We start from the raw sequence: 13,124 nt of genomic DNA on the forward strand, positions 1-13,124 counted from the left end.
CAGTTTCGCTCTGCAAGCCGTCTTGTTTATGGGCTTCCTAAGAGGCACCCGGTTGGCCACTGCGTGAACAGACCGCTGGACCTGATGGGCCTGGGTCTGATCCACCAGGGCCTTTCTTATGTTCTAAAGTTGCCCTACGTTGTGACGTGAAAAACTGTAAATGTCAGCTTGGTTCCAAGGAGGGGTCCAAATCACTGCTAACCGATGGAGTAGAAACTCGTTTCTTTATTGATTGAACACGATCAAGGAAAGCGTCTGTTTCTAAGTTCACGACGCTGACAACTTTACAGGCAAAAGCATAAGCATATATAAGCAAATCAACATCAGGATTTTGCTCATAACAACCCTGTGAGGTAGGTCAGGTTGGGTGGGAGTGTGTGATTGGTCCATTGTCACCCAGCGAGCTTCCGTGGCCAGAGTTGGAATTTGAACCTGCATCTCCCCGACCCTGCTCTGAGCACCTTAACATTCTTCTCCCTCCTCCATTTTTTTTAACCTCATAACAACCCTCTGAGGTAGGTGAAGCTGAGAGTACTTGAGCTTTCATGGCAGAGCGGGGATTTGAGCCTGCGTCTCCTAGATCCTACTCTGACACTCTTCACCACTGCACCACACTAGCTGTCTCTTCCCTTTCTGCTGAATTTATGCACACATTCTGAAAGTGTCCAAAGTAAGAAAGAAAGATCCCAGCAGGAAAAATCTTGACAAACAATCACTGTGCCGCCGCCCCCCGGTACTGAAATCTAGATGGGAGTCCCCCTCCCCCCCGCAGAAAGTTTATGTAAGTAGGAACGCTGTGTGGGATTTCTTCTCTTTGCTGAGCGAAGACTGGAAATGTCTGCATGGCTGAGCTCTCTGTAAGCCAGGCTTAACCCACTCTTCGTGTTTCTCCTGCAGGCCCATCACCTTGACGGTTGCCAAGTGCTGGGATCCCAGTCCCAGGGGTTGCTTCTCGTTACCTCGGAGTAAGTGCTCTTTGCAGCCCTGATGCTGGCTTTGTATCTTGGATAGCTGACTTGTGCGAGGGCCGCTTTATATGTCTTTTTGGAACTGGATGATAACGCTGTTCCTGGTTTGCATTTCTCCAAATCAGGGTGCTTGTATCTGTGTGTGTGCTCCCTTTCAAAAGACAGACAGCAAAAGCAAGAGAAGAAACACAGGCAGGACAATGCTGCTGCAGTCCGTCTTGCTTGTGGGCTTCCTAGAGGCACCTGGCTGGCCGCTGTGTGAACAGACTGCTGGACTTGGTGGGCCTTGGTCTGACCCAGCATGGCTTTTCTTATGATGCATGCCTATTCTCTCCAGGATCAGAGGAGTATGCCTATTATATTAGGTGCTGTGGAATACAGGCAGGACACTGCTGCTGCAGTCGTCTTATTCGTGGGCTTCCTAGAGGCACCTGGTTGGCCACTGGGTGAACAGACTGCTGGACTCAATGGGACTTGGTCTGATCCAGCATGGCCTTTTTTTTTTTATGCATTTGCCCGTCCAACCTGGAAGGCTTTCAGAAGGGTTCATGGAGGAGAGGGCTATCCATGGCTACTAGTCCAAATGGCTACTAGTCATGATGAATGCCTGTTCTCTCCAGGATCAAAGGAGCACACCTATTATATTAGGTGCTGTGGAACACAGGCAGGATGGTGCTGCTGCAGTCTTTTGTGGGCTTCCTAGAGGCACCTGGTTGGCCACTGTGTGAACAGACTTCTGGACTTGATGGGCCTGGGTCTGATCCAACAGAGCCTTTCTTATGTTCTTAAAGCTCCCTGTGTGTTGAAAACTAGCATGTGGGGAAGAACTCTTGAGAGATGAGTTTGCTTCGTGCAGGAAGATTTTCATATTTATTTACTGTCTGCTTTGCTCACTGAGGCTCAAGGCAAATTACAGTGCAAGTCAATACAGTCAGTAGGTTAAGGCGTCCAGCTGGCAGTGTAACAGGACTAGGATTGAAGAAACCTGAACCAAAGCTTAAAAGTTTTAGACGTGACGTATTAAACGGTGCAGAAAGTGGTGCTGCGGGATTAGAAAAAGCAATGCTGCGAGAGCAGGATAACACATACAGCAAAAGGATAACAGGGTAGATCCAGCCGTCCTCTAAGTCACCTTCCTCTGATTTAATCGTCTCTTCAACTTGTGGAAGTTGAGGACAACGATTGTGGAAGGTAGAGGACGACTTGTTGGACTGGAGGAAGGCTTCAAACTTGAGCCAGATTGAAAGGTGAGGTATAACTGCTTGAATGGATGAATGAACTTTGCTCAGCGGATGGGTAGGATCCGCCCCATCACATACTATAGAAGAAGGAGAAGGGATGGTTTTTACGTGCTGGCTTTCTCTGCCACTTAAGGGAGAATCAAACCGGCTTACAATCACCTTCCCCTTCCCACAACAGACGCCCTAGGAGGTAGGTAGGGCTGAGAGAGCTGCGACTAACTCAAGGTCACCCAGCAGGCTTCTTGTGTAGGAGTGGGGAAACAAATCCAGGTCACCAGATTAGTGTCTGCCGCTCACGTGGAGGAGTGGGGAATCAAAACCGATTCTCCAGATCAGGAGTCCACCGCTCCAAACCACCGCTCTTAACCACTACACCATGCCGGCTCTCTATATACAGTGGTATATTCATCTGCAGTGTCAAATGGCCCAGTCCTGGCAACGTCTTCCCCTGTTCTCTTCTCCTGAACGTCTAAACTGTCTCTGAGGTCGGTTATGCATGGTTGGTTTAGCCTCCTTCATTCCCTGTTTCAGCCAGGATCAAGTTTTTGAAAATGCACGTTACCTCGTTCCTTTTCGGCTCAACCCCGTTTCAACCGTAAACAAACTCGGCTTTTCCCATTCCTCTTCTTGCCGGAGTCAAACAGTCTTTCCTAGCTGAAACCAGATCCAAAGAGCGTGCATAACGCCTGCCTCGCATTGAGCTTTCCCCGCCCCCATTTTCAAACCCCTCTTCTGTTCTGTTTGCTGATAGCCATATGGGGGAGCAGTGAAGATTGGCATCTCTCACAGCCAATCATGAAGCAGCAGGGATTCAATTGCTTCCTGCTTCCTGGGAGCTCTTTCTGGGAGAAAGAAAGGCTTTTTAAAAATAAGGCTTGGATTTCGCGCCCTCCCTCCTCTTTCAGATGGCTCCATTTTTTGCTATTTTGTTCTTAAAATGCTTTTTTATGCGGCAGCTGGCTCTGGGGGGAAGGAAATGTTCTCTCACGAGGTGAGCCAATCACAGACCAGCAATTAAAGGGGTGGGACTTGATTTGAACTTGAGAGACTGCTTTCCTGTATTCGTGCCCCCGATTTGCACACAGTTTATTCCCTAATCATTCAAGCCAGTGCGTACAGTTTTCCTCAGCCCAGGTTGCTTTGATCCTGGCTGAAACGGAGAATAAAGAAGGGTAAAGTGAGCATTCATAATAGGCCTGAGTGTCCGAGAAAGAGACGGGGGTTCTGAATCCTGTTTTTTCCTTTGACCATCTGCGCGCTTGCCTCTTTCTCCCCCCCCCTTTCCTCTCACTTAATCAGTCCTCTCCTTCCACACCCGTTTTTCCCCCGACAAGTGGCCCAATTCTCTGCATGGAAGCCACACCCTCCCATCCGCCCCTCTCCCTCTGTGCCCCCCCGGCTGATCCTCCCTCTCTTCTTTCTCCCCCCAGTTGCTCCCCAGAGGATCTGGGCTGGGCCAGACTCTCCATGCTCCGATCCGGGTGAGTCCCGGCCTGACGCTGGGGGAGGACGGGGCCGCCCAGAGGCTGGGGGGGCGGGGGGCGGGAAGCGGCTCTCGAGGGAGGGGCTTCTTCACCCACCTTGTGTGTTCCCCGCAGGCGAGCCCATCCGGCCCATCGACCCGGCGGCCTGGGTGTCCCACACGGCGGCGATGACCGGCACCTACCCGGCGTACGGTATGAGCCCATCCATGAGCACAATCACTTCCACCAGCTCCTCCATCACCAGCTCCATCCCCGAAACCGAACGTAAGTCCTCGTGCCTGTGTGCCCCCCCACCCCTGCTTGGCTGTGCCTGACGGGAGCAACACATGCACAGGGGCGCAAGAGCCCCCCCGGCTCTGGGGGCGGAAGAAGAACCCGACCCTTCCGCAAGGGTGATTTCCCCCCACCCCCGGATAGCTTGGGAGCTGCTCGGGGGCAGAGCAGTGATTTTCGTCGTCTTGTAAGGCACTCTGATGCTTAAGGAGCCAGGTGTTTCAGATGCGAGGTTGGAGGAAGGGAAGGGGCCTGGAGGTGGCAGCAGGGAAGGCGGGCCTGTGGAAGCTTGCTGAACTCAGTGGAAGGTGCTGTGAAAATGAAATATTCCCTAGCTCGGGGGTTTCCTATGTGATGCCCGTGGGTGCCGTGGTGCCTGCCGACGTCACACTTGAAAAAAGGGATATTGCAGCGCTTGAGAAGGTGCAGAAAAGAGCAACTGAAATGATCAGGGGGCCAGAGGAAGTGCCCTATGAGGAGCTGTTGAAACGCTTAGGACTGTTTAGCTTGGAAAGAAGACGGTTAAGGGGAGACATGATAGAGGTCTATAACATTATGCATGTCATGGAGAGAGTGGGCAGAGAGAAGCTTTTCTTCCTCTCTCATAATACTAGAACGCTGAATCATCTGCTGAAGCTGGAAGGTGAGAGATTCAAAGCAGATAAAAGGAAGTATTTCTTCACACAATGCAGAGTTAAATTGTGGAACTCCCTGCCCCAGGATGTGGTGATAGCTGCCAACTTGGAAGGCTTTAAGAGGGAAGTGGACATATTCATGGAGGAAAGGGGTATTCATGGCTTCTAGTTAAAATGGATACTAGTCATGATGCATACCTATTCTTTCCAGGATCAGGTGAGCATGCCTATTATATGAGGCGCTGTGGAACACAGGCAGTATAATGCTGCTGGAGTCGTCTTGTCTGTGGGCTTCCTAGAGGCACCTGTTTGGCCGCTGTGTGAACAGACTGCTGGACTTGATGGACCTGGTTCTGATCCATCTTATGTCCTTATGTCACCTTTTCTGGAGACTGTCAAGTGCTTTTAGAAAGTGGGTAGAGCCGTAGGGCGTTTGCCTAGCAAGGCTTCTAACTGACCGTTGGAGATTTAATTGGCTGTACAGATTTTTAAGAACATTGCCTTGGCAGCAGCTGCCACCACAACACAAGGATTGTCACTGTGTGGCTGAAAGTGAGCTGTGGCTGGCCTCGCCTCCTGCGGCAGCTGTTTTGCTGCAGCCGTTTTGCGGCTGTGCCCGCCATGTTGTATCGGAGTTCCCGAGGTGCCAGCAGGATCAGAAAAGGTTGGGGACCCCTGCCCTAGCTCATAAGGCGAGTTTTTAGGTCAAAGTCTGGTTTTAGAGCTACTTCGCTACAAAAATGTCTGTAGGGCTTTCATGGGGAGGAGCCGTGGCTCAGTGGTGGAGCACCTCCTTGGCATGCAGAAGGTCCCAGGTTCAATCTCCGGCATCTCCAGTTAAAGGGACTCAGCAGGTAGGTGATGTGAAAGACCTGAGACCTTGGAGAGCTGCTGCCGGTCTGAGTAGACGATACTGACTTTGATGGACCAAGGGTCTGATTCAGTAGAAGGCAGCTTTGTGTGTTCATGTGTTCGTGTGTGTGGTTGATTGACCAGATCTGGCTGAGAGGGAGGATATACCAGAGCTGTAAGTAAAACATGGGCTCAGGCAGATCCAGATATTGGATACTAGAAAAGTTTTCATGTAGGCAGTTGAGATCCTGGTCAGGTGGGTCAAGGTGGCCAGGGCACGCCTGTGATGCATTGTTCCCCGCCTCCCCCCCATCCCTCCGTCCGTGGTACCTCCCATGCGTCCCTCTGCCTTTCCATCCCCTCTCATGTCTGCCTCCCTTCCCTCCGTCCGACCCGCAGGCCTCGATGACTTTCACCTGTCCATCCACAGCGACATGGCCACCATCGTCAAAGCCATGGCCTCGCCGGAATCCGGCCTGGAGGTGCGCGACCGCATGTGGCTGAAGATCACCATCCCCAATGCTTTCATCGGTAAGGCACAGGCTTTCCACGGGGCAGATGGGTGGAGCGTCGGGCAAGCATTGGTTGCCCCAGGATATCACCAAGCAGATAGAGTTGAGGTCATATCCTGGATTGTGTTCCCTCTGCTTAATGTGAAGTTTAGTATCTACAGAGCACGCCTCTGGAAGAAGCTTTTCTCCCTCTTTCATAATGCCAGAACTCGGGGGTCATGCTCTGAAGCTGGAGGGTGACACATTCAAAACAGATAAAAGGGAGTATTTCTTCACACAATGCATAGTTAAATTGAGGAACTCCCTGCCCCAGGATGTGGTGATGGCTGCCAACTTGGGAGGCTTTAAGGGGAGTGGACATGTTCATGGAGGAGAGGGCTATCTATGGCACCTAGTCAAAATGGATACTAGTCATGATCATATCTGTTCTCTCCAGGATCAGAGGAACATGCCTGTTATAATAGGTGTTGTGGAACACAGGCAGGATTGTGCTGCTGCAGTCGTCTTGTTTGGGGGCTTCCTAGAGGCAACTGGTTGGCCACTGTGTGAACACACTTCTCGACTTGATGGACGTTGGTCCTATCCAGCATGGCCTTATGTTCTTATGTAGCTAAAGAACAAGAGTACTCATCTGTTTCTCCTCTCAGGTGCCTCCCTTGTGGAATCCTGTGTGGAATTTAGATTCCTAAAAAAAATTTTGCTCAGAATTTTTTAACTCTTCTGGTGGTGACCGGAGTGATGCCATTGGCAGCGCTTAGAATTTTTAAGGCTTTAGTGCTCAAAGCGATTCACATTCATTTTCTTAGTACCAGAACACTGTAAACTAGGCATGATTGCTATTATTATTGGGAAAGAGGTTGGACCGGAGAGCATGGGGCAGAGATCGTAGCGACTTCCCTGAAGTGAGCTGGTGACTAAGTTGAGATTCGAGCAGGAGGTTCCTGGCTCACGGCTCATACTCTGAACCACTGTCTATACCGATTCAGTACCAGAGATTCCCAGGATGTTTCGGGACATTTTCTGCTTGTGTATGTTGTCACTCTCCCGTGACCTACAGACACATCTGCTTACCATGCGCCAGACATCCTTAGTAATAGCTCATCTGTCTGGCTTATATACTTCTCTCCCTTTCTCGGCGAAAAGTCTGCAAAAAAAAAAAAAAAAATCTCAAAACGCCTCCAGAGACCAGAACAATCTGTGCAAGGTGCACATATTTAGTTGTGTCTGATGCTGATTTCCTCAGCTGATAAGAGAGTTCAGAATTTTAGCTTTGGTTGCCTAGAGACCTCTACCCTCTTGCCTCATTGAATAGGGAAGATAAGAATAAGGCCGAGGCCAATGGTGGAAAATGGGAGGAGTTTTGGAGAAAATGGAAACCGTATACCGAGTATGTGTAACCGCACTATGGTTATAGGGTGTTAGATAACTAGAATGTTAATATCAGTAGCTTATTGAGAATGCAATAACAAGAGGGGTAGTATAAAGCAGATGACTAAGCAGCAGCTTGATCAATTTTAAATTGAGTTTAAATATTGATAAAATAACAATAGTATATAGGCAGTAATGACAAAGGGTAGCAAGAATATTTGAAGCATTATGAATGGCTCTAAATATATGTTCCCTTTGGAAGATATGATATTTTGTATGTATGGGTATGTACATTTTATTTCTTAGTTTAATAAAAAAATTGGGGGGGGGAGAAAATATGTAATTTTTTTTAAATTACTCAGAATAGAACTCGTGAAGGTAAGCTTGCTATGGAGCCATCTCTGTAGCTGCCTCCCTTAGCGAGGCAGGAAGGAAACTGGAGTCGGGGCGATTCCAGGCAGGAAGAGGGAAAAAATTGATCAGTTCCTGCCTACCTTAGCACCGGAAAGGAATCACCCATCTGTCTCCAAGATGCCTTCCTTACCTCAGAGTAGAAGGAACCTTCACGGTAAGGAACCACGGTCCCATTTCCCTACACTTTTCACCCAAGAGGTCAGGGGAATCTGTAGTTATTACAGCAGTCCTTCGAAAGAGCATAAATTCTGTGCTACTGTAGGACGACTGCAATAACCTCAGATCCCCCTGAAGAAACCACTTGGGGGAAACGCGTTGGGAAATTCTATTCTGAGTAATACATTTTTTTTAACCGATTTTGCACCGTTGGCCTCGGCCTTATTTTTATCTCCTGTTACTGGTGCGCCCCTTTTATTTCTCTTTGTCATTGAACTGGGGGACAGGCTTCCAAACATGCATAGGATCAGGATGCAGACCTGGATATAACTTGTACTAAGCCAGGAAAGGAAGGCTTGGCCCAGCCCCACTCCCTCTGGGTTACCGTCCTGTTTTCAGAAGTTCCCCCTTTTCCGTTCTTGCCTTTTCTTACGTCTCTGCTGCTCTCCCTTGCTGCCTTCTCTCGACAGGCTCCGACGTGGTTGACTGGCTTTACCATCACGTGGAAGGCTTCACGGACCGGCGGGAGTCCCGCAAGTACGCCAGCAACCTGCTGAAAGCCGGCTACATCCGGCACACGGTCAACAAGATCACTTTCTCGGAGCAGTGCTACTACATCTTTGGCGACCTCTGTGGCAGTACGGGCCCCTGTTTTGACTCTTGGGAGGGTTGGGAGATGGGAGGCACAGGAAGGGATCCTGGAAGGCGGTCCTCATAGACTTGTGCCAGGCAGTTAGCTCCCTGCGTGTGCAGAAATGGGAAGAAATGTAAAACCAATATGACAACCCTTCTGTCTGCATACCCGGCAGGCAGTGAAATGGTGGGAAACTCTGCTAAGTAGCTATTCTTACCATGGGGAAGTTTTCCGCCCTCCTTTCCCTTACTCTCGATTTCAATTACTTTTGATAAGCGAGAGGTAAGGATTTTATATTTACCTCTTTGTTTAAAACATTTTTGACTTGATGTGTATGGCCCAGGCTAGCTCAAATTTCATTGGATCTTGGAAGCTACGCAGAGTCGTTGGCCTTGGTTAGTACCTGGATGGGAGACCACCAGGGAAGTCCAAGGTTGCTATGGAGAAGCAGGCAGTGGCAAACCACCTCTGAATGTCACTTACCTCAAAAACCCTATGGGGTTGCCCTAAGTCAGTGGTTCCCAAACTTTTCAGGCCACCGCCCCCTTGGTTCCGCAGACTCAACCCCAGCTCCCCCTACCCTATCCTATAAAAAGCATTATTCAAAATAGGGGTTTGCATGATGCACTAAAGAAGATAATAACAATAAAGTTTCAAAACCGTAACAATTGCACATGTGTTCAAAATCAAATTAAAACTTTTTAGTTGAAATTTATTCAACAAAATTGATGAACTTGATCCAGTGGTACCAGCTCTTCAAAGTCTGGGGGGAAATTCTGATAGTTTCCACCAAATTTGCCAGCATGGTGCCACAGCTTGATCTGTTGTAAATTAGTGAACAACAGAGTAGAAGGGGCCCACCTCTAGCGCCCCCTGCTGCCCTCTTGCTTCTTAGTGCCCCCTAGGTAATCCCACTGCCCCCCCAGGGAGTGGTACTGCCCACTTTGGGAACCACTGGCCTAAGTCCTCTGCAACATGATGGCACTTTCCACTTAAAAAAAAAAACATAGTACACAAACAATTGAAAACAACCGTTAAATCAAACATAAGACACAGTTAAAACACAAGAGGCAGGAAGGAGGGTCAGCGTGGATTAAGGCAGCCTCCACCTGCGTAATGATCACATGACGTGATGGTATCGCTTCACTTTGCCCTGGTTAGACCTCACCTGGAGTATCGTCTTCACTTTTGGGCACCGCAATTCAAGAAGGATGTAGACAAGCTGGAACATGTCCAGAGGAGGGCAACAAAGATGGTGAGGGGTCTGGAGACCAAGTCCTAAGGGAAAGGTTGAAGGAGCTGGGTATGTTTAGTCTGGAGAGGAGAAGACTGAGAGGGGATATGATAACCATCTTCAAGTACTTGAAGGGCTATCATATAGAGCAGGGCTTCCTAAACTTTTTTCTGCTCTCGACCCCTTTCCGCCCAAGAAATTTTTCGTGACCCCGGGTATATAGGTATATAAAATAGGTGTACAAATCAAACATTTACTGATAATAAATCATAAAGAAATTTATTTTAAAACAATTTTCTAACAGAGCGGTTCCTCAGTGGAACAGGATTCCTCGGGAGGTGGTGAGCTCTCCTTCTCTGGAGGTTTTTAAGCAGAGGCTAGATGGCCATCTGTCAGCAATGCTGATTCTATGACTTTAGGCAGATGATAAGAGGGAGGGCATCTTGGCCGCCATCTGGGCATGGAATAGGGGTCACTGGGTGTGTGTGTGGGGGAGGTAATTGTGAATTTCCTGCTTTATGCAGGGGGTTGGACTAGATGACCCTGGTGGTCCCTTTCAGCTCTACGATTCTATGAACTGCCTCTAATTTCTTCCCATTCTCTGCCTCCTTTTAGACATGGCCAACCTGTCTTTGCACGACCACGACGGATCCAGCGGCGCCTCGGACCAGGACACGTTGGCCCCGCTGCCCCACCCGGGAGCCGCCCCGTGGCCCATGGCCTTTCCGTATCAGTACCCGCCACCTCACCCGTACAACCCGCACCCAGGATTTCCTGATCCCGGCTACACCTACGGCGGCGGAAGTGCGGGCAGCCAGCACAGTGAAGGTAAGGATGCGGGTGGGGGATACAAATGGGACTCGGTCTGACCTTTTTAAGGATTAGAATTGGCAGGCAGCAGGCCTGTCTCCACAGGTTTCTGCCAAGGAACCAGTCCCGTTTCTGCTCATAAAACAATAGGTCCGGTCTCTCTGGGAAGGGGTTTTTAATCCTTCAGGTAAAGAAGAATCTAAAGAATCATAGAGTTGGAAGGGACCAACAGGGTCATCTAATCCAGGGCTTCTTAAACTGTATCCACTCGTGACCCATTTTTGCACGAGAAAGTTTTACGCAACCCTGGGTATATAGGTATATAAAATAGATATTCAAATGAAACATTTACTGATAATAAATCATAAAGAAATTTATTTTAAAATTTTTAAAAAATTGGCAACCCCCACATTCAGTTACTCGACCCCATATGGGGTTGTGACCCACAGTTTAAGAAGCTTTGATCTAGTCCAACTCCCAAAGAAGAAGAGTTGGTTTTTTATATGCCGACTTCCTCTACCACTTTCCGAGCCCCGTGGCGCAGAGTGGAAAGCTGCAGTACTGCAGTCAAAAGCTCTGCTCACAACCTGAGTTCGATCCAGATGGAAGTCAGTTTCAGGTAGCCGGCTCAAGGCAATGGCAAACCACCCCATAAACATAGTCTGCCTAGGAAACGTCGGGATGTGCCATCACCCCATGGGTCAGTAATGACCCGGTGTTTGCACAGGGGACTACCTTTACCTACCTCTTTTCTCTACCACTTAAGGAAGAATCAAATCAATCACCTTCGCTTCCCCTCCCTACAACAGACACCCTGTGAGGTAGGTGGGGCTGAGAGAGTGTGACTAGCCCAAAGTCACCCAATTGGCTTCATATGTAGGAGTGGGGAAACCAGCCCGGTTCACCACATTAGTGTCTGTCCGCCGCTTATGTGGAAGAGTGAGGAATCTGATTCTCCAGATTAGAGTCCACCACTCCAAACCACTGCTGCTAACCACTACACCACGCTGGGTTTTCAGGGTGCCATCCGGAATGTTCTTCTCCTTCACCCCCTTTCTCAACCCCACGCAGGAAGCCGGAGCAGTGGCTCGAACCGCAGCGGCAGCGAGAGACGCAAGGAGCGAGAGGCCAAAGCCGGCGAATCCAAATCCGGGGGCAGTGGCAACGAGTCGGACCACACGAGCCGCAGCAGCATGCGGCGGGAGCGGGCTGCCAGCGAGCGCTCGGTACCGGCCAGCCAGCGCAGCCACCACTCTCTCGCCCACAGCCTCCGCAGCCACCACAGCCAGCAGTCCTACGGGCCCCCCGGCCTCCCGCCTCTCTACAGCCCTCCTGTGCTCCTGATGCCTCCACCGCCTTCTGCCATGGGGCCCCCCGGGGCCCCCCCTGGCCGAGACCTGGCCTCGGTGCCCCCCGAACTGACCGCCAGTAGACAGTCATTCCGAATGGCCATGGGCAACCCCAGTGAGTTCTTTGTGGATGTAATGTGAAACGCCGGCCCCCCTCCCCCCCGCCTGTCTGTCCGCCGTCCCGTCGGGTTCGTCTCCTAGGAACAGTCCGCTCGCATCCTTCTCTGGGGACTCGTTTTTTTTAAAATTTGATAATTATGAAAAGGGAACAAAAAATAAACTGAACTAAAAGTTTTGATTCTAATCCCTGCCTGCGATTGGACCCAGCCACCTTTCCTGACCCCCCCCCCCCCCGCACCGGAATATGAGTGTAGAGGCGAATCCCTCAAGCTTGCGCCACGTTCCCCCCCCTCCGCCCTCCTAACTCTTTCTCTAACCTATTAATCTGCACCTGCCTGCAACCGCTGCTCGCCCGTGACCTCCATACCCCCTCACTTCTCTGAGCCCTAAACACATCCCCCTCTTTCTTCTCGTCCCTTTTTTTGTGTTCTTTTCTGTCGAGCAGCCAAGAATTACGGGGTGTTTGACTTCCTCTGAGCCGGCCGCCCATGGTGGGGAGAGCCGCGGCGTGCTCTGGCGGCGGCTTGGCTCCCCCCCACTGCTCCCAACAGAGGAAGACGCGGAGCCCCGTGGGCGGGCGCTCGGGCCCCACGCGGGAGCCGAAGATGCCTTCTTTCTCTACGGGCGGAGGATGGCCCCGCTTTATCCGTAACCCCAGGAGGGCTGCGGGGCTGAGATCCAGCTGCGTCTGTCTTCGGTCTGATAAATGTAGTGACTCGGTGGCCGCTGGGGTGAGGCCAGGGGAAACATGAGGATGAGCCCCTTCCCTGGCTGGGGGGGGGGCAACATCCACCTCTTGCACTCTCAGCGGTGCCCTCTCTAGGAAGGTGCAGGAAATTGCCAGGGGGGTTATATTTCCAAAAGGCAAATGGTTCTTTTTCCCTTATGAATTTCACAAGGCAACGATTTCAACACTGGGAGAATTTAAGCGGTTTTATTGGTTAATGGCTTTAAACGAACAAACAGAATTGCAGACCGAAGAATTCCCACCTCACTTTCGCTCCAAGGACCCTGATATACAGCTGTTGGTAGACTCCAACACGCATAGCTTGGTCTGGGGTGAGGTCCCCCGGT

General features: G+C 50.4%; 1 protein-coding gene across 2 annotated transcripts in view; it reads left to right on the forward strand.

The window, feature by feature from the left end:
* Positions 1 to 12,587, forward strand: part of DVL3 (dishevelled segment polarity protein 3) — a 64,306-nt gene extending 51,719 nt beyond the window's left edge. The window contains exons 10-17 of one of the 2 annotated variants that reach the window (XM_056849661.1): positions 898 to 965; positions 3,640 to 3,690; positions 3,808 to 3,957; positions 5,853 to 5,984; positions 8,374 to 8,541; positions 10,387 to 10,599; positions 11,653 to 12,045; positions 12,496 to 12,587. In XM_056849661.1, the coding sequence (XP_056705639.1) occupies positions 898 to 965; positions 3,640 to 3,690; positions 3,808 to 3,957; positions 5,853 to 5,984; positions 8,374 to 8,541; positions 10,387 to 10,599; positions 11,653 to 12,045; positions 12,496 to 12,527 (1,207 nt within the window). In that variant the 3' untranslated portion in view covers positions 12,528 to 12,587. Of the gene's footprint in view, positions 1 to 897; positions 966 to 3,639; positions 3,691 to 3,807; positions 3,958 to 5,852; positions 5,985 to 8,373; positions 8,542 to 10,386; positions 10,600 to 11,652; positions 12,088 to 12,495 lie in introns of those variants that run through there. The other variant, XM_056849662.1, reaches the window with a different exon arrangement.
* Positions 12,588 to 13,124: the final 537 nt, after the last annotated feature.

This window comes from Euleptes europaea, chromosome 5, assembly GCF_029931775.1.
Source record: "Euleptes europaea isolate rEulEur1 chromosome 5, rEulEur1.hap1, whole genome shotgun sequence".
In the NCBI taxonomy this organism is placed as follows: Eukaryota; Metazoa; Chordata; class Lepidosauria; order Squamata; family Sphaerodactylidae; genus Euleptes; species Euleptes europaea.